The 22185-nt window shown below is 46.2% G+C and overlaps 1 protein-coding gene across 2 annotated transcripts in view; it reads left to right on the forward strand.

Annotated features, from left to right (window-relative positions):
• Window positions 1-22185, forward strand: part of VWC2 (von Willebrand factor C domain containing 2) — a 167770-nt gene that overhangs the window by 107385 nt on the left and 38200 nt on the right. For both annotated transcript variants that reach the window (XM_070729909.1, XM_070729908.1), the window contains exon 3: window positions 15283-15412. In XM_070729909.1, the coding sequence (XP_070586010.1) occupies window positions 15283-15412 (130 nt within the window). The remainder of the gene's footprint in view (window positions 1-15282; window positions 15413-22185) is intronic.

Consider the following 22185-nt stretch of genomic DNA (forward strand, 5'->3'; position numbering starts at 1 on the left):
ATGTTGCTTTTGATCTTTCCCCCAACTAACTTCAGATTGTGTCCCCTTGTTCTTGTGTTCACTTTCCTATTAAAAACACTTCCCTCCTGGGCCTTATTTAACCCTTTAACATATTTAAATGTTTCGATCATGTCCCCCCTTTTCCTTCTGTCCTCCAGACTATACAGATTGAGTTCCTGAAGTCTTTCCTGATACGTTTTATGCTTAAGACCTTCCACCATTCTTGTAGCCCTTCTTTGGACTCGTTCAATTTTGTCAATATCTTTTTGTAGGTGAGGTCTCCAGAACTGAACACAGTATTCCAAATGTGGTCTCACCAGCACTCTATATAGCGGGATCATAATCTCCCTCTTCCTGCTTGTTATACCTCTAGCTATGCAGCCAAGCATCCTACTTGCTTTTTCTACTGCCCGACCACACTGCTCACCCATTTTGAGACTGTCAGAAATCACTACCCCTAAATCCTTCTCTTCTGAAGTTTTTGCTAACACAGAACTGCCAATACAATACTCAGATTGAGGATTCCTTTTCCCCAAGTGCATTATTTTACATTTGGAAACATTAAACTGCAGTTTACATTTCTTTGACCATTTATCTAGTAAAGCTAAATCATTTACCATATTACAGACGCCTCCAGGAATATCAACCCTATTGCACACTTTAGAGTAATCGGCAAATAGGCAAACCTTCCCTACCAAACCTTCCCCTATGTCACTCACAAACATATTAAAAAGAATAGGACCCAGAACAGACCCTTGTGGCACACCGCTTGTAACCTGTCTCTGCTCAGAATACTCGCCATTAACAATAACTCTCTGATGTCTACGCTTCAGCCAGCTGCAAATCCATTGAACTATCCAGGGATTAAGACCAATCTTCACTAATTTATCTATCAGCTCTTTATGTGGAACTGTATCAAAGTCCAGGTAAGCAATATCCACGGCACCACCTTGATCCAATACCTTTGTGACATAGTCAAAGAAATCAATGAGATTAGTCTGACATGATTTGCCTTCAGTAAAGCCATGCTGATTTGGGTCCAATAAGTTATTGTTTTTTAGGTGCTGATTTATCCTCTTTTTCAGTAGAGTCTCCATCATTTTAACTATAACTGAAGTCAAGCTAACTGACCTGTAGTTACCAGCTTCTTCTCTACTGCCCTTCTTGTGGATAGGCACAACACTGGCCATTCTCCAATCCTCAGGAACATCTCCTGTTAACAGGGATTGGTTAAACAAATCACTCAGGGGGGTAGCAACGACAGATCTGAGTTCTTTAACAACTCTGGGGTGGATGCCACCTGGACCCATTGCCTTATTTATCTTTAATCATTCAAGTTCTTCTAAGACATCAGCTTCTAAGATCACTGGAGCTGAATCCGTACAGCTGGAAGCAATGCTATATCCCTCTATGGTATTATTTTGTAAGGTGTCTTGAGAAAACTGAACAGAAGTAGCTATTGAAATGGTCAGCGATCTCCTTATTCCCATAAATGCATGTATTATTCCTGGTAGTAAGCTTCGTGATGCCGCAGTTTTTCTTCTTCCTATCACTAATATATCTGAAGAAGATTTTATCCCCCTTCTTTACAGATTTGGCTATTTCTTCCTCTGTTGAGACTTTAGCAGCATATATTATCTGTTTCGCCTTCTTCTGTCTCATTTTATACACCTCTCTATCAGCTATACTTCCAGACTCTTTATACCTCCTATAGGCAGCCTTTTTTTCATTGACTATAACCCTTACATCATTGCTAAACCATAGCAGTTTCTTCTTCGTTTTACCTTTAGTTATTTGTCTTACATACAGTCCAGTGGCTTTTAAGATGGCCTTTTTTAATACAGTCCACTGGGTGCTCGCTCCTGCCATTTTATCCCTCCTCTTTAATTCATTATTTAAATATTTCCCCATTGCATTAAAATTTGTTTTTCTGAAATCCAATACTTTGGTTGCAGTGTAGGATTGCTCACAATCAGTTTTTACATCAAACCACAAACATAGATGGTCACTGCAACCTAAATTTTCTCCCACCTTGACCTCTGAAACCCAATTCCCATTCGTAAAAACTAAATCTAGAATATTCTCCCCTCTAGTTGGTGTCTTAACCAGCTGTGCCAGAGCTGCTCCTGTAAAGGCCTCTACTATATTCTTACTTTTGCATGTAAGGGCACTGGGGATATTCCAGTCAACATCAGGCATGTTGAAATCACCCATAACCACAATATCTCCCTTCACTGCCATTTGGGTAATTTCATCCACCATCTTGTTGTCATATTCCTCAGATTGCCCTGGAGGCCTATAGATCACCCCAATTCTAATGACAGAACCTTCTTTATTTTGCATGCAAATCCAGAGAGTCTCCAGATCTTTACATGTATTTTGAATTAGTGTTGTTTTTAGACTTTCATTAACGTAAATGGCTACTCCACCTCCCCTTCTCTCTATTCTATCCTTCCTATACAGTGTATATCCTGGTATGGATATTTCCCATTCATTAGAATCCTTAAATCATGTCTCAGTTATGGCAACCAGATCCAAATTATCTCTAGATATTATGGCCATTAACTCACAGATCTTGTTGCTCAAGCTTCGAGCATTCGTGCACATTACCCGAAGTTAGAAATATAATTGGTGTTGTACTTTTTGAAGGAACATTAAGGAGGGAATTTAATAAGAAAATGTAACTGGATGACAAAATTAGAAAAAAACTTTTGCAACTTTTTTGATGATTGATATTAGTTACTAAAAAAAATACCGCATTTTATTCATGGAAAATTAGATGACACACTGTATTGTTTGAATTTATGTTGAGAGAAAAAAAATTATCCCCTCCCCAAAAGTCCTTCCTTCCTCTGCCCCTCCATTCATTTCATTCTGCCTCCTTCCTTCCTTATTCCCTACATTTCTCCTTCCCTCCCTCCCTCCTTCCTTCCTCTCCACTTCGCTTTCCCACCCTCTCTTTGCTTTTTCTTTCTCTCTCTCTTTTCCCTCTTTTCTCCCTCTCTCATTCTCTTCCTCCAGGTCTACTCTCATTTCTGTGTACTTCTCCTTCTCTCCCTGCCTCTTTTCTCTCATTTGTTTCTCCTCCCTTTTTGTTCTCATTTCTCTCACCTTCATTTCTGTTTTTCTCTCTCTTTCCTCTCCCTTTTTCTTTCTCTCATCGTAATCCAGAAGCAGGGGCTGCAGCACCCGGAGGGAGGCATGAGAAGAGGCAGGTCCTCTTCCAGTAGGGTATGTGGCTGTGGTGGGGCAGGCAAAGAGCCATTTTCTTTGGGGAGGGGCCATGTGCCTCGGGGAGGGGAGGCTGAACGTGAGCTTTAAAGAGAAAGGTGGAGAGAGGGTGAGGCAAGAGCTCCGGTTTGGGCAGTGCTGTCAGCGGAGCAACAGGAACAACCACTCCTTTTTCCCCACAGGATATATGCACACTCCTGTGGCACTGCCCAAACTGGAGCTCTTGCCTCACCCTCCCTCCGCCTTTCTCTTTAAAGCTCACAGCGGAGCGCTCAGCTCTCCCTCCCGGCACATGGTGGAACGCAGAAGTTCCCCCTATCCACCAACCAACTCCTCATTGTTTGGTGTTTTCTATTGAGGGGGGTGGGAGGAGAGCAGCGTCGTGGCACTTTCAGCCCTATGAACAGGCATCGCTGAGAGTTTTGGTGAAGAGGGGGAGTTGTGTGTGTGCAGCTGTGAATGTGTGCAGCTGTGAAGGGGGGAGGAGAGAGAGAGAGAGAGAAACCTCGGCAAGGAGTTTGGGACTTACTCCACTTCGCCTCCTCCTCCTCCCCCCCAGGGTGGCGTTAAGGCTTGCGCCGCTCTGAGCAATGAGCTGCTAGTTACGGCTAACACCCGCATGGAGCATGAGCAAAAACCACGGGAAGGAAGACCCCGCCTCGGCCTTGGAGAGGACTAGAAATGGGGCCATGGTTCTTTAGTTTCAGTGCTGGGCCTCGTGCTATAAAACGCCCCCCACGCCCTGGGCTTTAGTGCTTGGCGTGTTCAAGAGCGCACTGAAGCTCGGTGTGCCACTTCTTTCTACTGCTTTAAAGCGCCTGAGTTAGAAAACCATTGCTTCGTTTCAGGGCTACAGCCGAGCCCTCATAGTAGCAATACTGCCTGAGGGAGAGGCTGCTTGAGGGAGAGGCTATGACAGGTGCAGAAGTTCACCCTGAGGGAGGAAGCTTAGAGTCACCCTTCCCCTATCTGGTGCCAGGCGCGTGGGTTGGGCGGCAGTGTTCCCTCTAACGTGAGTTGTGCGCTATAGTGCAGGAGATTTGAGATGTCTGTCCACGAGTTTCCAATTCCAGCGTGGAGGTCTGACCTCTGCGCTGGAATTGGCAATTAGAATAAGGTGACCAGACCTTGATCATTTGTCCCGACTCCAAAATGCAACGTGATTTTAAAACTGACTGGATTGGATTTCCACCCTCGAGAGAAAGAGAAAAAAGCCCAACCAGTTCATTTCCCCCCCTCCCTCTGACTCCAAAATGCGGTGTGACTTTAAAACTGACTGGATTGGATTTCCACCCTCGAGAGAAAGAGAGAAAAGCCTGGCCGGCTAGTTTCCCCCCTCCCTCTGATTCCAAAATGCGGCGTGACTTTAAAACTGACTGGATTGGATTTCCACCGTGGGGAAGGAGCGGGGAAGAAAGAAGGAGAGAAAAGTATGGCTTTTTTTAATTGGATATTGTATTTTTTAAATTCTCATTGAAGGTATTTGTAATTGCTTCTAAATGATGTTGGTTTTGCTTTTGCAAAAAAAAATAAATCAAAACAACCTCCTTAGGTGCAAGTCAGCTGAAAGTCTTAGTGAGACTGAAGGTAGATAATTCATTAACAATCAAGGCATGTCAAACTGATCTGTGTTTCCTGAACTAGATACTGGATATTGGATACTAGATGTAGACATTGTTTATGGTTATTCCCAGTTTCTTGAAGTATTGTCTACAAGGTGGGAAGATGTTCCTCTAAAGAGATGTCTCTTGCGGCTTGTACAGATATTTCAAAATGTGAAACATTTTCTAACAACCAAGATGGAAGGGACGTTGGAGGTCTTCTAGTCCAACCCCCTGCTTGGGCAGAAAACCCTACAGACAAGTGGGTATCCAACATCTTCTTTAAAACTTCCAGTGTTTGAGCATTCACAATTTCAAGAGGCAAGTAGTTCCATGGATTAATTGTTCTCACATTCACTCCTTGCTTCTAAGTTGCTTCTTTCCTTGATTAGTTTCCATCCACTGCTTCTTGTCCTACAGGTACTCTGGAGAATAACTTGGCTCCCCCTTCTTTGTGGCAGCCTCTTATTTATATTGTAAATAAGCTGTCTCAGACAGTTCTCTTAAAACAGAACTCTTATAAAATTTAACATTAAGTAATATCCTAATATACATTTTGAAACTTTGAACAAGAGGAATCAGTATGATACTTTAGTGACTGGACAGATATTTAGCAAGATATTTACAGTGATCCCCCGATCATTGCGGGGGTTCCGTTCCAGGACCCCCCGCAACGAGCGGGTTTTCGCGAAGTAGCGCTGCGGAAGTAAAAACACCATCTGCGCATGCGCAGGTGGTGTTTTTACTTCCCAGCAGCGAGGAGCCGAAGATTGGGGTTTCCCCGCCGCCCACGCAAACTCCTCGCTGCTGCCGCGCCCGCCGCTCACCTGCCCTGAAAGGGAAAGCCCCCCCAGGCCGGCTCCGATCCCCCAGGCCGGCTCCGATCGTTTTAAAACAGGCGCGGGGCTTCTCCGCTGACTCCTGGCGAACTTCCCCGCTTTAGGAGTCAGCGGAGAAGCCCCGCGCCTGTTTTAAAACGATCGGAGCCGGCCTGGGAGGGCTTTCCAGCAACCCCCGAGCCCGGGTTGGGGGCTCGGGGGTTGCTGGAAAGCCCTCCCAGGCCGGCTCCGATCGTTTTAAAACAGGCGCGCCGCTTCTCCGCTGACTCCTGGCGAACTTCCCGGGCGAAGGGCGAAGGGCGGGCAGGCGGCGAAGGGCGGGTGAGCGGCGGGTGGCCGGGCGAAGGGCGGGCGAGCGGCGAACGGCGGGTGGCCGGGCGAACGGCGGGCGAGCGGGTGCTTGGGGGGGCTTCGCCCTCCCGCCAGCAAGAGGGGGAAGACCCAGGGAAGCCGCCCAGCAGCTGATTTGCCGGGCGCCATCTACGCATGCGTGCCCATAGAAAAAAAGGGCACGCATGCGCAGATGGTGTTTTGACTTCCGGGTTGAAAAATCGCAAATTAGCCTGTTCGCAATGGTCGGGGACGCAATAACCAGGGGATCACTGTAATAAATTCCACTGCCGGTTGGCATTTATAGCCAAAGAAACATGCAAACAATTGTAGCCTCCTGTTAAAATGAAGCCTTCTATGAACATAATATACTAGTTGGGAGCAAATATACCTTTGTATTTACGCTCATAAATTAGTTTGATTAACAAAGAAGATAAAAACAAGGTTATCATGGTTAACATGGTTTCTTGATGGTAAAAGATATATTTAGGCAGGGGTCCCCAAACTTTTTACACAGGGGCCAGTTCACTGTCCCTCAGACTACTGGAGGGCCGGACTATTAAAAAAAACTATGAACAAATCCCTATGCACACTGCACATACCTTATTTTAAAGTAAAAAACAAAAGGGAATGTACTATTTAGAGGGGGGGAAGAAGTCTGAAATTCATATATATTTATGTTTTGTTTTTAATTTAATTTTGTTGTTTAATATTAGGATGTATTAATTTGTAAAATTGGATTAGAATTTTAGAACTATATAGAATTACATAGGTAAAATTAATGGAAGATACATAGGATAAATAAGGGGTTTATAATATGTACTGTATAGTTTTATGAGTTTGCATTATGAATTTAAAATATACTTGGAAATGTAGAGGATTGATGAAAGTTAATAATAGTAAATGCTAAGTGCCTGAAAAGTAATTGAGCTTGGAAATATTGAATGAAATTATAGAAAAGTAAATATGGAAATATATTAATTGATGCATTGGTGTTCAGATAGATTTTCATAGTATTATTAGATTACTATAATACTATGATAAATATTTAATAAATTCCCTTCTTTTTTATTAAAATAAATTAATAATAAAACAAAACCAAAATCTATTACTATTAAAACTAAAACAACCAGAAAAACCAAAAACACAACTATTAATAAATCCATGCTTTAAAATCTTCATTTTTGGTTTTTCTGGTTGTTTTAGTTTTAATAGTAATAGATTTTGGTTTTGTTTTATTATTAATTTATTTTAATAAAAAAGAAGGGAAATTTTTTTTCCTAATTAGGGAAAAGTTGTGTAAGGATTTTTTGTTTCTTTTAAGAAGAATATATAAAAAGGAGGAGTAGGCATGATGGCCTATCTGGATTTATAAGAGGATAATGATATTAATTGAAATAGAAAATAACAGAATAACATAGTGGGAAGAGACGTTATTGTGCCCCAAGACTGAGCCACAAATAATTACGCAATAAGGTGTCTTGGGTGACATCTGTGAAAAAAAGTCAGGCGCTCAAGCATGAAAATTTATTTGGTCCTCAGACAGAGCTTGAGAAGCTGGGCGGGACTCAGAGCCCACGGGGGTTTCTCCCCGGCCAACAGTTTGGGAGGGGCAGATCAGCTGTCGGGCGGGGAGAAATGGCATCAGCTCCACCGCACGGGGTTTGAAAACCCTGCACAGCGTTTGGTTTTTGCTTGCGTGGCCGCGCAGCTACACACACAATGATTATAAGTCTAGTTGCATAAGGTATTCTGATCCGAGTGGAGGAATGGAGAGCTCTTCTAGTAAAGTATCTCTAGACATTTTCTAAAGTGTGGGTTCCAGATAGATGAGCTGTATTCAAGGATTGGTCTGGCGAAGGTTCTTTATGCTCTGATTAGTAGTGTGAGATTACTAGAGCAGTCTTTTTGGCGATGTTGTTGCAGTGAGCTTTGGCACTTAGGTAATTTGATATGAATACTCCAAATATTACAAGGTTTTTTTACTTTTAACTCTAGAAGTGAATGGGGAGCATATAACCAATATTCTTTTGGTGAAAAAAAATCCAGGGCTGAGTAAAATTAGGAGCAAGATCTTCAGCTGATCTCTTGACACAGTTCTTAATTTTTTAAAATTTGTGAATTCTAACCCAAATAAGATTTGAAGATAAAAGGCACTGTCTTGAATTGGAGAATCATTTGATTGAAATAGTATAGGTTTCCCTGTTTTGAGTAGGTTGGGTTAGAAGATCTTCAAGGTCCCTTCCACCTCTCTTATTCTGTATTAGGCTAGATAGTTATGCTATTATTATGCTTATACTTATTTCAGTGTTACATAGTCCCTTTAAATAATTAGGTATTTAATTAATTAGGTATCTGCATCCAGCAGGAGATCCCGGAGCATCTTTAAATGAAGTTTGAAATAAGTACATATCAATAATTCAATTATGTTATTAACTGAATGGATGAGTGCTGATTGGATATCACCAGGGATAATTAGCTAGGCCCATGATGGCAAACCTGTGGCATGCATGCCACAGGTGGCATGTGGAGCCATATCAGAGGGCACATGAAACTTTACCCTATGTCAGCTCCTGCTAATTTCTGGCCTTGGGAAAGGCCATTTTGTCCTCCTGATGCTTCAGGGAAGCTTCCCTGATACCTCAGTGCAAAAAACAGCACAATGGCAAAAGGGAAGTACATTTTTCCGAACTCCCGGTTTGCTCATTTGGGTGTTTTTTTCACGTCCCAGGCTTTAGTGAGGCCTTTGCACAGGTACAGGGACAAGGGGGGATTGTGCACATGTGTGGGGGCATTGCGGGGGTGTGCATGTGCGGAAGGGAGTGGTGTGGGCATCTGCATGCATACTAGCACACCCATACACCCCCTTTTGGGAAACAAACCAAGAAAGATTCACCATCACTGGGTTAGGCTATTCTATATTAACCAAACTTGGACACGGGGCCTTCTTCTCATTGATGGCATGTATGAGCATAGAGAATTCCTGGATTATAGAACAGCTCTCAAATGAGATCTCTCTTTTTTTAGAAAGGCTCAATCAGAATAGAGGTGGAAGGGACTTTGGAGGTCTTCTAGTCCAGGGGTCGACAAAGTTGTTCAGAATCTAGGAGCCAGCCAAAAAATTTAGGAGCCAGAATTTTTTTTAAGCAAACTTGGTTTTTTGCCGAGTCTCCACCTGACATCGCTTTCACCCCCTCCCCCCCGGCGCAGGCCTGGCTCCGCCGAGCCGGCTCTGCTGTACTCCCGTCGGGATCCGAGGGGAGACCGTTAGTCAGAAACCGAAACAGAGAAGAAGGAAAGGGAGACCGGGCCGGGGACGCGGGTGAGGGGGGGAGGGGGGAGGAGGGGTTACTGGTCGGAAGTCACCGCGCACGCGGCCGGAGGAGGAATGAACAAAACCTCACGCCGGGAGGGGAGGGGCTTCCGCTTCTCTCCGAAGGCGGGTGAGCGGCCAAGATCGGAGCGTCTGTGTGCGGTGGGGGGGAGTGAAGGGGTTCGAGTAGGAGGCGGAATGGAGGCAAGGGGGGGAGGGAGAGACGCACGCAAGCGCAGGGGACGCTGGGAAAGCAGCTCGCTCCGAGGTTGATGGGCGGAGCTACGGAAGCCAAGATGTACCATTTCTGGGCGTAAACACAAGGCGGGAAAAATATACTGTATACCAGTGATTTTCAACCTTTTTTGAGCCGCGGCACACTTTTTATATTTACAAAATCCTGGGGCACACCACCAACCAAAATGACACAAATCTAATAAATAAATAAATAAATAATAAATAAATATATACATACATACATACATACATACATACATACATACATACATACATACATACATAAATAACCCCCTCATATATACAATCCCATGTAACATCCCCTTATAAATACAGTCAATCATCAATCATCCCTCCTGAAATTTATACCACTGTCTCATTTATGGGTACTTCTCCTGTCTTTCCCCCTTTTCTCTCTCATGTTTCTCATTTCTCTCTCTTCCTCCCTTTTTCCCTCATTCCTTCTCCCTCTCACTTCTCCTCTTTTTCCATCCCTGTCTCTCTCCCCCCCTTATGTGTGTGTATGTATACACACTCCAACCATTTCCAAAACCAGTTGAGGGCTGGGTTTTTTTTCTCTTTTATCCTTTTCAAAAACAGGTGTGGGCTGGGGGGGGGGGGTTTCTTATTATTTGGATGCTTTTTACCATATGCTTCAAGAATCACCTCTCTCTCTCTCTCTTTTGTTTCTCTCTCCTCTCATTCTCTGCCTCAATCATTTTATCATTTCTCCTTTTTTCTCCCCTTTTTGTTCTCATTTCTCTCACTCTCCTTTCCTCTCCCTATCTGTCTTGCTTTCTCTCTCTCTTGCTATCTTTTTCTCTCTCTTGTTCTCTTATTTTCTCTCTCTCTCTCTTGTTCTTTCTCTCTCTCATGCTTTCTCTCTCTTGTTCTTTCTCTCTCTGTTGCTCTCTCTCTTATTTTCTCTCTCTCTCTTTCCTTTCTCTCATTCCCTCTTTCTCTCTATCCTTTCTATCTCTCACTCTTTCCTTCTCTCCCTCCCTTTCTCTCTCTTTCCATTCCCTCTTTCTCTCTATCCTTTCTATCTCTCACTCTTTCCTTCTCCCCCTCTCTTTCTCTCTCTTTCCTTTCTCTCATTCCCTTTCTCTCTATCCTTTCTATCTCTCACTTTTTCTTTCTCTCCCTCCCTTTCTCTCTCTTTCCTTTCTCTCATTCCATCTTTGTCTCCTGGGGCTGACTGCGCCTGCCCTGCACCCCCCACCACGGAGGGAAAGCATTTGGCATCGGCACCGCCAAACCCCCCCCCCCCCTCCACAAGCAGCAAAAGCCTCTGCGACTGAGCCGGAAGGCAAACGGTGCACCCCGCCGCTTAGGCTTTTGCTGCTCCTGGGGGGGGGAGGATTTTCTCCTCCCCGCCCCCCCGGCAGCCAAACGTCGCTGGTGCAGGAAAGCAGCGTGTTAAAAGGCGTGCTGCTTTCACGGAAAACAAACCCGGCTTTCCTGGCAACGGAGGATGACAAGCAGGAAGAAGCGGGGTGGAGCAACGCCAGGCTCAAGCAGGCAGCTTCCGCGCGTTTCTTTCAGCGGAAGAGGAGGAGAGGGAGCGGATCGGGTGGGCGGGGGCAGCGCCTTCTACTGCCGGCGCCTCCCCGCCCCCGCCCCCCCCCAGGCAGGCAGGGGAATGGGAACTGCGCGCCCATGGAAAAGGGCACGCAGGGGGGTATTTTGGGGTGTGCGGGTAGCGGCGGCGGGCAATAGCCGGGGGGCGGCTTCTGCAAGTGGGAGCTCCAGGGCTGAAGCCTCAGCCCTGGAGCTCCCACTTGCAGGAGCCACCTCGCGGCACACCGGTTGAAAAACACTGCTGTATACACATACAGTACAGCAGGCAACATTTTCTAGGCGCCAGACAACATTTTCTAGGCGCCACTGGCGACCAGGCGCCTGGGTTTGTCGAACCTTGTTCTAGTCCAACCCCCTGCTCAAGCAGGGGACCCTATACCCCTGATGGCGAACCTACAGCATGCATGAGACTTTACCCAATGTCACTTCCAGCATTAACTGACCCAGATTAGATCCTGCTATATCCTGGGATATATGTACAGTAGTACCTCATGATATGAACCCCTCGTGATACGAACTCCTTGTGATACGAACCCCGGAGTTTGGACATTTTTTGCCTCTTACGAACTTTTTTCGGCTTACGAACCCACTGCAGATCGTAAAATGGCGCTCTGCTGGGCGGCGCCGCCTGGCTGTCACCTTCTGAAACAGCCGGGGGGCTTTTCGGTGTTCTCCTGAATGCTGAACCCGGAAGTCCGGGTTCCGGTTCCGGAAGCCACCGAGAAGCGTGCGGCTGTTTTTCCGATCAGCAGCAGCATTTTTAGCCGATCAGGAGGCTGGAAAAGAGGTGGGGAATCCCAATAGGAAATTCCATGGGCAGAGCTTTGATGTCACGAAGACGTCCTTCCTGTACTCACATGTACTCACATTTATGTCAATGTATTCACATTTATGTCAATGTACTCAATTATGACAATGTACTCACATTTATGACAGTTGCAGTGTCTTGGGATTATGTGATCATTTTTCTGTAACTTTCTGACAAGCAGCAAATTGGGAAGCCAGATTCACTTTTACAATTGTGATATTAATTTAACAGCTTCAGTGATTCAATTAACCAATGTGATGAGAAGTTGCAAATAAAGCAAAATTTATTTAACAAATTTAGCAACATAAATTTTGGGTTCAATTGTGGAGATAAGTTGAGGACTATCTATATATAATTTTGCTGTATTCCTTGAGTCATCACTCTACAACTAATAATAATAATACTAATACTAATACTAATAATAATAATAATAATAATAATAATAATAATAATAATAATTTATTAGGTTTGTATGCCGCCCCACTCCGTAGACTCGGGGCGGCTCACAAAAACGATATACAGCGTAACAAATCTAATAATTAAAAGAAAACATCTAAAAGCCCATAATTTAAAAAACCATACAACACAAGCATACCATACATAAAACTCTATAAGCCTGGGGGTGATGTCTCAATCCCCCCATGCCTGGCGATATAAGTGGGTCTTAAGTAATTTATGAAAGACAAGGAGGGTGGGGGCAGTTCTAATCTCTGGAGGGAGTTGATTCCAGAGTGCCGGGGCCGCCACATAGAAGGCTCTTACCCTGGGGCCTGCCAGATGACATTGTTTAGTCGACGGGACCTGGAGAAGGCCAACTCTCTGGGACCTTATCGGCCGCTGGGATTCGTGCGGCAGAAGACGGTCCCGGAGGTATTCTAGTCTGATGCCATGTAGGGATTTATAGGTCATTACCAACACTTTGAATTGTGACAGGAAACTGATCGGCAGCCAATGCAAGCCACGGAGTGTTGGAGAAAGATGGGCGAACCTAGGTAAGTCTACAATAGTTCTCGCAGCTGCATTCTGCACAATCTGAAGTTTCTGGACACTCTTGAAAGGTAGCCCCATGTAGAGAGCGTTGCAGTAGTCGAACCTTGAGGTGATGAGGGCATGAGCGACTGAGCAATGACTCCCTGTCCAAATAGGGCCGCAACTGGTGCACCAGGCGAACCTGTGCAAATGACCTCCTCGCCACAGCCGAAAGATGAGGTTCCAGTGTTAGCTGTGGATTGAGGAGGATGCCCAAGTTGCGGATAATTGCAATAATTCCCCCCCCCCAGGGTAATGGAAGGACAGATGGAATTGTCTTTGGGAGGCAAAACCCAGAGCCACTCTGTCTTGTTTGGGATGAGTTTGAGCTTGTTGACACCCATCCAGACTCCAAAAGCCTCCAGGCACTGGCACATCACTTCCACTGCTTCACTGACTGGACATGGGGTGAAGATGTATAACCCCATGCCCTTGGATGATCTCACCCAGCGGTTTCACGTAGATATTAAATAGCAGGGGGAGAGGACTGACCCCTGAGGCACCCCAAAACGGAGAGACCTAGAGGTCGACCTCTGACCCCCCACTAACACCGACTGTGACCGACCGGAGAGGTAGGAGGAGAACCACTGAAGAACAGTGCCTCCCACTCCCAACCCCTCCAGCCAGCGCAGAAGGATACCATGGTCGATGGTATCGAAAGCCGCTGAGAGGTCAAGGAGCACTAGGACAGTGGACAAGCCTCTGTCCCGGGCCTGTCAGAGATTATCCATCAGTGCAACCAAAGCAGTTTCCATGCTGTAGCCGGGCCTGAAACCTGACTGCTGAGGGCCTAGATAATCTGCTTCTTCCAAGGACTGCTGGAGTTGGAGCGCCACCACCTTCTCAACAACTTTCCCCATAAAGGGAAGGTTGGAGACTATAGTTATTAAGCATGGCTGGGTCCAGGAAAGGCTTCTTGAGGAGGGGGCACACAAGTGCCTCCTTGTAGAGAGCCAGGAAGGACCCCCTCCTCAAAGAAGCATTGACAATCTCCTGGACCCAGCTCCATGTCATCTCTCGGCTGGCTGAAACCAACCAAGAGGGACATGGATCCACTAAGCAGGTGGTGGAACTCACAGCTCCAATGGCCTTGTCCACTTCATCAGGTGTCACCAAGTCAAACTCCCCCCAGACTGATGGACAAGTATGGGCCCCAGTCACCTCAACTGACTAATTGTCAGCCGACACTACTATCCAATTGGAGTCGAGGTCTGCTCGGATCCGAGCGACTTTATCAGCGAAAAACGAGTTAAACTCCTCGGCACTGCTCTGCAACGGTTCCCCAACTCTCCCCTGGCTCAGAAGGGAGAGGGTCACCCTAAACAGAGCTGGCGGGTGGGATTCTGCTGATGCAATCAAGGCGGCATGATACACGCATCTTGCTGCCTTGAGCGCCACTTTGTAAGTCTTCATGTGAGCTCTTACAAGTGTTCAGTTGGATTCGGATTTACTCTTCCTCCATCGTTTCTCTAGATGTCTCTTCTGGCGTTTCTACTCCCGGAGCTCCTCGGTAAACCAAGGAGCTCTCCGGGGTCTAGTGCCATAGAGAGGTCACAACGGTGCAATTCGGTCAATAGCCTCCATCGCAGCCCTATTCCAGGCCACAGCAAGAGACTCTGCCAGGCCACAGCAAGAGACTCTGCCGAGCTGTGGACGAGTGAATCTGGTAAAACCCCAAACGCCCTCTGAAAGCCCTCTGGGTCCATCAGGCGTCTGGGGCGGAACCACCTAGTTGGTTCCGCCTCCCTGCGGGGGGGGGGGGAATTGGAGCCAGGAAGTCAAGCCACAGTAGAAAATGGTCTGACCATGACAAAGGCAACACTTCTAAGCCCCTTAGTCTCAGATCATTACTCAATTGCTCCGAGAGGAATACCATGTCGGGTGCGTGTCCCCCTTTGTGACTCGGACCCTGAACTACTTGAGTCAGGTCCATGGTTGTCATGGTGGCCATGAACTCCGAATCCGACTGAACACTTGTGCTAACCCGAAGGAACCACCGAGTGACGGCAGATTGAAGTCCCCCAGGACAATGAGTCCGGGGAACTCCGCCGCCAACCCAGCCACCTCCTCGAGCAGCACAGGCAGGGCTGTTGACATGCAGCTGGGAGGCAGGTATGTGAGCAACAAACCCACCTGAACCCCTAAGTCTAACTTCACAAGGAGGGACTCACAACCCGCAATCTCAGAAGCAACGAGTCTACGCAGGCAATCTCAGTTTGGTGGACCTCAAAGATCTAGCAGGGAATAAAAGTTTGAGAATTAAATGAAGAATTTTCAGCTCCTTAACCTTAATACACTTTGATTTATTTTTAGGTTTCATCTTGTGAGAAATGTCGATGTGAAGCCAATGGTGAAGTAATGTGCACGGTGTCTGCTTGTCCTCAAACTGACTGTGTGGACCCTGTATATGAACCTGATCAGTGTTGCCCCATCTGCAAAAATGGTAGGTAATAGATGTCGGAAAGAAAAACTTACCGGCAGAGCACTCAGCCTGTTAAAACTGAAGTAAGGCTTTCCGGAGGTCGATGGACATTAAAGCACAAGTATCCATATTAAAATGAATCAAACATTTATTAGAAAAAGTAGAAAAAATAAGTTTAGCCTGGAGCGGCTGAAAGTGCGTCTTACATCTCTAAAAGACAAAGACCAGAATGGCTGCTAATAGCTTCTCTTCCTGCAAGGAGGAGGAAGTGAGAAAAGCAGTGTTACATCATAGAGAGGGAGGAGCTACATTAATAAACAGAGTTAACTATCTAACTAGAGGATGTTTCTTAAAGTCTTTGGAGGCTGTCAATCCACAGCGTGACACCCCTTCTTTGGCAGTCATCGGAGACATAAGGGACATCAAGACATCAATTCACTTAAGGCACATTTTGTTGGAGAGGTATTCATGTTGATCAGCTGGCAACGGCTTATTCAGCAAGTCAGCGATCTGGTCGGTAGTAGGTACATACTGGATTTTCACGAATCCTGCTTTCACACACACTCTGGTATTTCTATACCGGATGTCAATGTGCCGTGAACGAGCTCCAACACATTCAGCTTCAGCAATATATGTGACTGAAACATTATCTTCCATGATAACAATTGGTTTCTTTGGACATTCCCAAATACTATCAATGAGAGCAGAAACATAGGTTAATGCATTACAACAATCAGAAACACATGCATATTCAGCCTCAGTTGAAGAGCAAGAAATAAACTTCTGCTTCCTAACTTTCCAAAAGATAGGACAACCATTTAAAAACAGTATGTAACCAGAAGTACTTTTTCGTGTTTCTACATCACCTCCCCAGTCAGCATCTGCATAACAAATAACTTCAGGGTACTTATCATGTTTCGGCTCAAGGAACAACTTCATGTCCTTTGTAAGCTTCATGTATCTCAACAGTCTCTTTATGCAAGACCAGTGGAACGTGGTTGCCTTGCCAACGTATCTGGACAGTAGATTCACACTCAGTGAAATGTCAGGTCTTGTCCAACTGCTGATGTATAGTAGCGATCCAATCACTGAACGATACAGCGTTTGGTCCTCAAACTCAGGATGTTCTTCTCGGGCTAACCTGTAAAAATCAGTCTGCATAGGGGAACGACAAGTGTTCGCATCAGACATGTTACAATTTTGCAAAAGCTGGTCAACCTTACTTTCTTGTGAAAGAGAGAACCCCTTCTCAGTTTTTTCAATCTGAACACCTAGATAATCATTAATATGTCCTAGGCTTTTTAAGGTAAAAAAGACCCTTAGCAAAAGTTTTACTCATGCGTTCATTGGGACCAATGTAAACAATATCATCAACATAAACAAGAACAATTTCATAAGTCTTACCTTGCCCTTTTGTGAACACGCATTCATCTGAGACGGACTTAATAAAGCCCATTGAATTTAGCTTTTGAATTAAGTGGCGATACCACATGAGGGTGCTCTGTTTCAGGCCATAGAGAGACTTGTGCAGGCACCAGACATCACCTTCTCGGTCCTGGAACCCGGGAGCACTCTTGACGTAGATCTCTTCATTCAGATCAGCGTTCAAATAGGCAGTCTCTACATCGAACTGAAAAACCTCTAGATTCAAAGCAGTAGCAGTGATCAGGGCAATCTTGACACTCTCATTTCTGACTGTGGGTGAAAATGTGTCAGTGTAGTCATCTGGATAAATTTGAGAGAATCCTTGAGCTACGAGTCTAGCTTTGTACAGCTTTCCTTCATTAGGTTTTTGTTTGACTTTATACACCCAGCGTGTGCCAATGACTTTCTTGTCTGTTGGAGGCTCCACCTTTTGGAACACCTTAAGTTTCTTTAAACAGTCCAGTTCACGTTCCATAGCCTTATACCATTTCTCTTGTTCAGATTCAGGCAAAAATTTAATCTGGTGAAAATGTTCAGGTGGAAGTGTAAGATTGTTACATAAGAAAGAAAAAGGAGATTGAGATACTTGCTGTGCAAATCTCTTTGGAGGAGTTCCCTTGGTGGTTCTCTTTGAATGCCTTGGAACCTTGGTCCATTGTTCATCATCATCTCCATCTCCAAGTTCATCGTCAGAGGTCTCCTCTGCGACTGTCGAAGACTGTTCATCATCTGGAACATCAGGGTCATCTGGACAGCTGCCTGAGAATCAGGTTCCGCCATACCATCATCCTTAGGAAAATAAACTGAAGTATCATTACTATGTATACTGGACCAATTAGTGTCTTCCTCAAATTTGGCTGAATTAGAAATAACAGCTCTATGGTAAGTGTCAGCAAATTTGTAGTACTTAGAGCTTTCATCAAAGCCGATGAATCTCATTCTTTCTGACACAGGACCTCCTTTTCTTCTTTGGTCAAGTGGAATGTTAACAGTGGCATAACAACCAAAAATGTAGATGTTTTGAACATCAGGCTTCTTACCATGAAGCAAGTAATAAGGAGTCTCTTGTATTGCGCTACTCCATGTTCTGTTAACAATGTAATTAGCATACCTTAATGCTTCGCCCCAATATGAAAAGTCCATTCCTGCATCCTCAAGAAGACAACGAAACATTGTCTGCAGAACTCCGTTCCGTCTTTCAGACACACCATTATGGGCAGGAGAGTGAGGAGGAGAGGTCTGTTGACGTATTCCATTCCTTTTCATCCATCCAAGGAACTGTTGGGACGTAAATTCTCCACCACGGTCACTTTGAATGCGCTTGATCCAGACATCTATTGGGTAAGTACCTCTGCAGCAAAGTCTCTAAAGACCTGAAACGCCTCAGATTTCTGTTTCATCAGAAAGACAAAACTATAACGTGAGTAACTGTCAACAACAGTTAAGAAATACTTACAGTTACCTTTAGTAGGCCGAAATAGACCGACAACGTCGGTGTGGACCAATTCAAAAATGCGTGATGACAATCTAAGAGCAAACTTAGGTATTGGAGCTGTCTTAGATTTTGCTGTGTTACACACTTTACAATCTAGATGAACTTTGCAAGCACCATCAACTTTGAAACCATCAACAAACTCAGGCATCTTTGCTAAAACAGGGAAAGAAGCATGCCCCAAGCGACGGTGCCATCTGTGAACACACCTGGAATGAAAAGATTTGTTTGTTAATACAGGTTTAACATTTGCAACAACATTAGGAACCTCGGAGACTTCATTGGCTTTAGGAGCCTCTAAATCTATGGTTGCACCAGGTTTTCTCTCTGGACCTGTGCTTTCGCCCTTTGGAAGTTTTATACTTACATCATCCTTAGGTGTAGGTTTAGGTTTTAAGTAATAAACTCCTCTAATAGGAATACCAGTGGCAAGGATTTTGCCATCCCTCATAATGTAAGATTGTGAAAGTTCATGGGTTACTACAGTTCCTAATTCTTCATTCAGGCGATACACGCTGAGAATGTTGTTCTTGGCACTTGGAACGTAGAAAACATGCGAGATGTGGCAGTCCAGTTCTTTGACGTAGACTTTTCCTTCTCCTTCCACTTTGCAGAGGTATTCTGCAACTCCAAACACCTCTTTGACATCTGTCTGGTGGAGTTCAGTGAAGAATCCCTTCTGGTATGCGATGTGCACCACTGCTCCGCTGTCTAAAGTCCATAATTGACGTATGTCGTAGAGTGGACTCTTGTCAGGAACAGTTTTGAGGAGGAGAGTGTTAACATAATTGATTAATTAACTGACCAATTGAAATATCTTCTACCTATATTTTTATTTTTATTACTTATATTTATCTATATTTTTAATAATTAATATTTTAATAATATGAACTATTAGTTTTATATTAACTCTTTTTAATTAAATTATTGTGGGGATTTTTAAGTGGATGGGAGGATGGTAGTGATGACGTGAATGAATGGGACTATTTTAGTAATTATTGGAATGAATGGAGTACTGTGAATGAAAATGAATGGGAGGGGGTGATAGATGGAATGGAGTGGGTGGGAGGGATTATAATATGTATGGAATGAATGAATATGACATGAATGGAATTTTTGGCACACCTGACGCTGGAGGGGCAGGAGGGGAGGGGACACTTATCTCTGGGGTGGCAGAGGGTCAAAATATCCCGGTCTTGCTGGGGAGAGGCAGGTATGGCGGAAGCCATGGAGCTAGCCATTCCAGGGGAAGGAGGAATCGCTGCTTAGTAGCGATCCCTTCTTCAGGCTCCATGAGCTTAACTCAAAGCACTGGTGATGAGTGTAATTCTGGCCCTGGGCTCAAGTTGTTGCTACTCAATGCCAGGTCGGTGGTAAATAAAGCTCTCCTCATCTGGGATCTGATCCTGGATGAGGAGGCCGACCTGGCTTGTGTGACCGAAACCTGGCTGGGCCCGGAGGGAGGAGTTCCTCTCTCTGAAATTTGCCCAGCTGGGTTTCGGGTATGGCACCAACCTCGACCCCAGGGAAGGGGGGGAGGAGTGGCTATTATAGTCAGGGAGAGTCTTGGCCTGCGTAGGCTCATTGCTCCAGAGGTTGCGGGTTGCGAGTCCGTCCTGGTGAAGTTGGACTTAGGGGTTCAGGTGGGCTTGTTACTCATGTACCTGCCTCCCAGCTGCGTGTCAACAGCCCTGCCTGTGCTGCTCGAGGAGGTGGCCGGGCTGGCGGTGGAGTTCCCCGGACTTATCGTCCTGGGGGACTTCAATCTGCTGTCGCTCGGCGGTTCCTCTGGACTGGCACAGGAGTTCATGGCCACCATGACAACCATGGACCTGACTCAAGTAGTTCAGGGTCTGACTCACGAGGGTGGGCACGCACCCGATATGATATTCCTCTCTGAGCAACTGAGTAATGATCTGAGATTAAGGGGCTTAGAAGTGTTGCCTTTGTCATGGTCAGATCATTTCCTACTGCGGCTTAACTTCCTGGCTCCAATCCTTCCCCGCAGGGAGGCGGAACCAATTAGGAGGTTCCGCCCCAGACGCCGGATGGATCCAGAAGGCTTCCAGATGGCGCTTGGGGTTATTCCAGATACACTTGTCCACAGTTCGGCAGAGTCTCTTGCTGAGGCCTGGAACAAGGCTGCAGGGGAGGCTCTTGACCGGATTGCACCGTTGCGACCTCTCCGCGGCACTAGACCCCGTAGAGCTCCATGGTTCAACGAGGAGCTCCGGGTGTTGAAGCGCCAGAAGAGACGTCTGGAGAAGCGATGGAGGAAGAGTAAGTCCGAATCCGATCGAACACTTGTAAGAGCTCATATTAAGACTTACAAAGTGGCGCTCAAGGCGGCAAGATGCGCGTATCATGCCGCCTTGATTGCATCAGCGGAATCCCGCCCGGCCACTCTGTTTAGGGTAACCCGCTCCCTTCTTAATCAGAGGGGAGTTGGGGAGCCCTTGCAGAGTAGTGCCGAGGATTTTAACACGTTTTTCGCTGATAAAATCGCCCGGATCCGAGCGGACCTCGACTCCAATTGTGAAACAGAGTCGACTGACAATGAGTCAGTCGAGGTGACTGGGGCTAAACGTCTTTGTCCATCTGTCTGGGAGGAGTTTGACTTGGTGACACCTGATGAAGTGGACAAGGCCATTGGAGCTGTGAGTTCCGCCACCTGTTTACTGGATCCGTGTCCCTCTTGGCTGGTTTTGGCCAGTCGAGGGGTGACACGGAGCTGGGTCCAGGAGATTGTCAACGCCTCCTTCGGGGGGGGTCCTTTCCGCCACTTTATAAGGAGGCGGTTGTGCGCCCCCTCCTCAAGAAGCCTTCCCTGGACCCAGCCGTGCTTAATAACTACCGTCCAGTCTCCAACCTTCCCTTCATGGGGAAGGTTGTCGAGAAGGTGGTGGCACTTCAACTCCAGCGGTCCTTGGATGAAGCCGATTATCTAGGTCCTCAGCAGTCTGGATTCAGGCCCGGCTACAGCACGGAAACTGCTTTGGTCGCATTGATGGATGATCTCTGGCGGGCCCGGGACAGGGGCTTGTCCTCTGTCCTGGTGCTCCTTGACCTCTCAGCGGCTTTCGATACCATCGACCATGGTATCCTTCTGCGCCGGCTGGAGGGGTTGGGAGTGGGAGGCACTGTTCTTCAGTGGTTCTCCCCCTACCTCTCCGGTCGGTCGCAGTCGGTGTTAGTGGGGGGTCAGAGGTCGACCCTGAGGTTTCTCCCTTGTGGGGTGCCTCAGGGGTCAGTCCTCTCCCCCCTGCTATTTAATATCTACATGAAACCGCTGGGTGAGATCATCCAAGGGCATGGGGTGAGGTATCATCAATATGCCGATGATACCCAGTTGTACATCTCCACCCCATGTCCAGTCAACGAAGCAGTGGAAGTGATGTGCCGGTGCCTGGAGGCTGTTGGGGCCTGGATGGGTGTCAACAAACTCAAACTCAACCCGGACAAGACGGAGTGGCTGTGGGTTTTGCCTCCCAAGGACAATTCTATCTGTCCGTCCATTACCCTGGGGGGGGGGAATTATTGACCCCCTCAGAGAGGGTCCGCAACTTGGGCGTCCTCCTCGATCCACAGCTCACATTAGAAAAACAGCTTTCAGCTGTGGCGAGGGGGGCGTTTGCCCAGGTTCGCCTGGTGCGCCAGTTGCGGCCCTATTTGGACCGGGAGTCATTGCTCACAGTCACTCATGCCCTCATCACCTCGAGGCTCGACTACTGTAAGGCTCTCTACATGGGGCTACCTTTGAAAAGTGTTCGGAAACTTCAGATCGTGCAGAATGCAGCTGCGAGAGCAATTATGGGCTTCTCCAAGTATGCCCATATCACTCCAACACTCTGCAGTCTGCATTGGCTGCCGATCAGTT

Source organism: Erythrolamprus reginae, chromosome Z (assembly GCF_031021105.1).
Source record: "Erythrolamprus reginae isolate rEryReg1 chromosome Z, rEryReg1.hap1, whole genome shotgun sequence".
Lineage (NCBI taxonomy): Eukaryota > Metazoa > Chordata > Lepidosauria > Squamata > Dipsadidae > Erythrolamprus > Erythrolamprus reginae.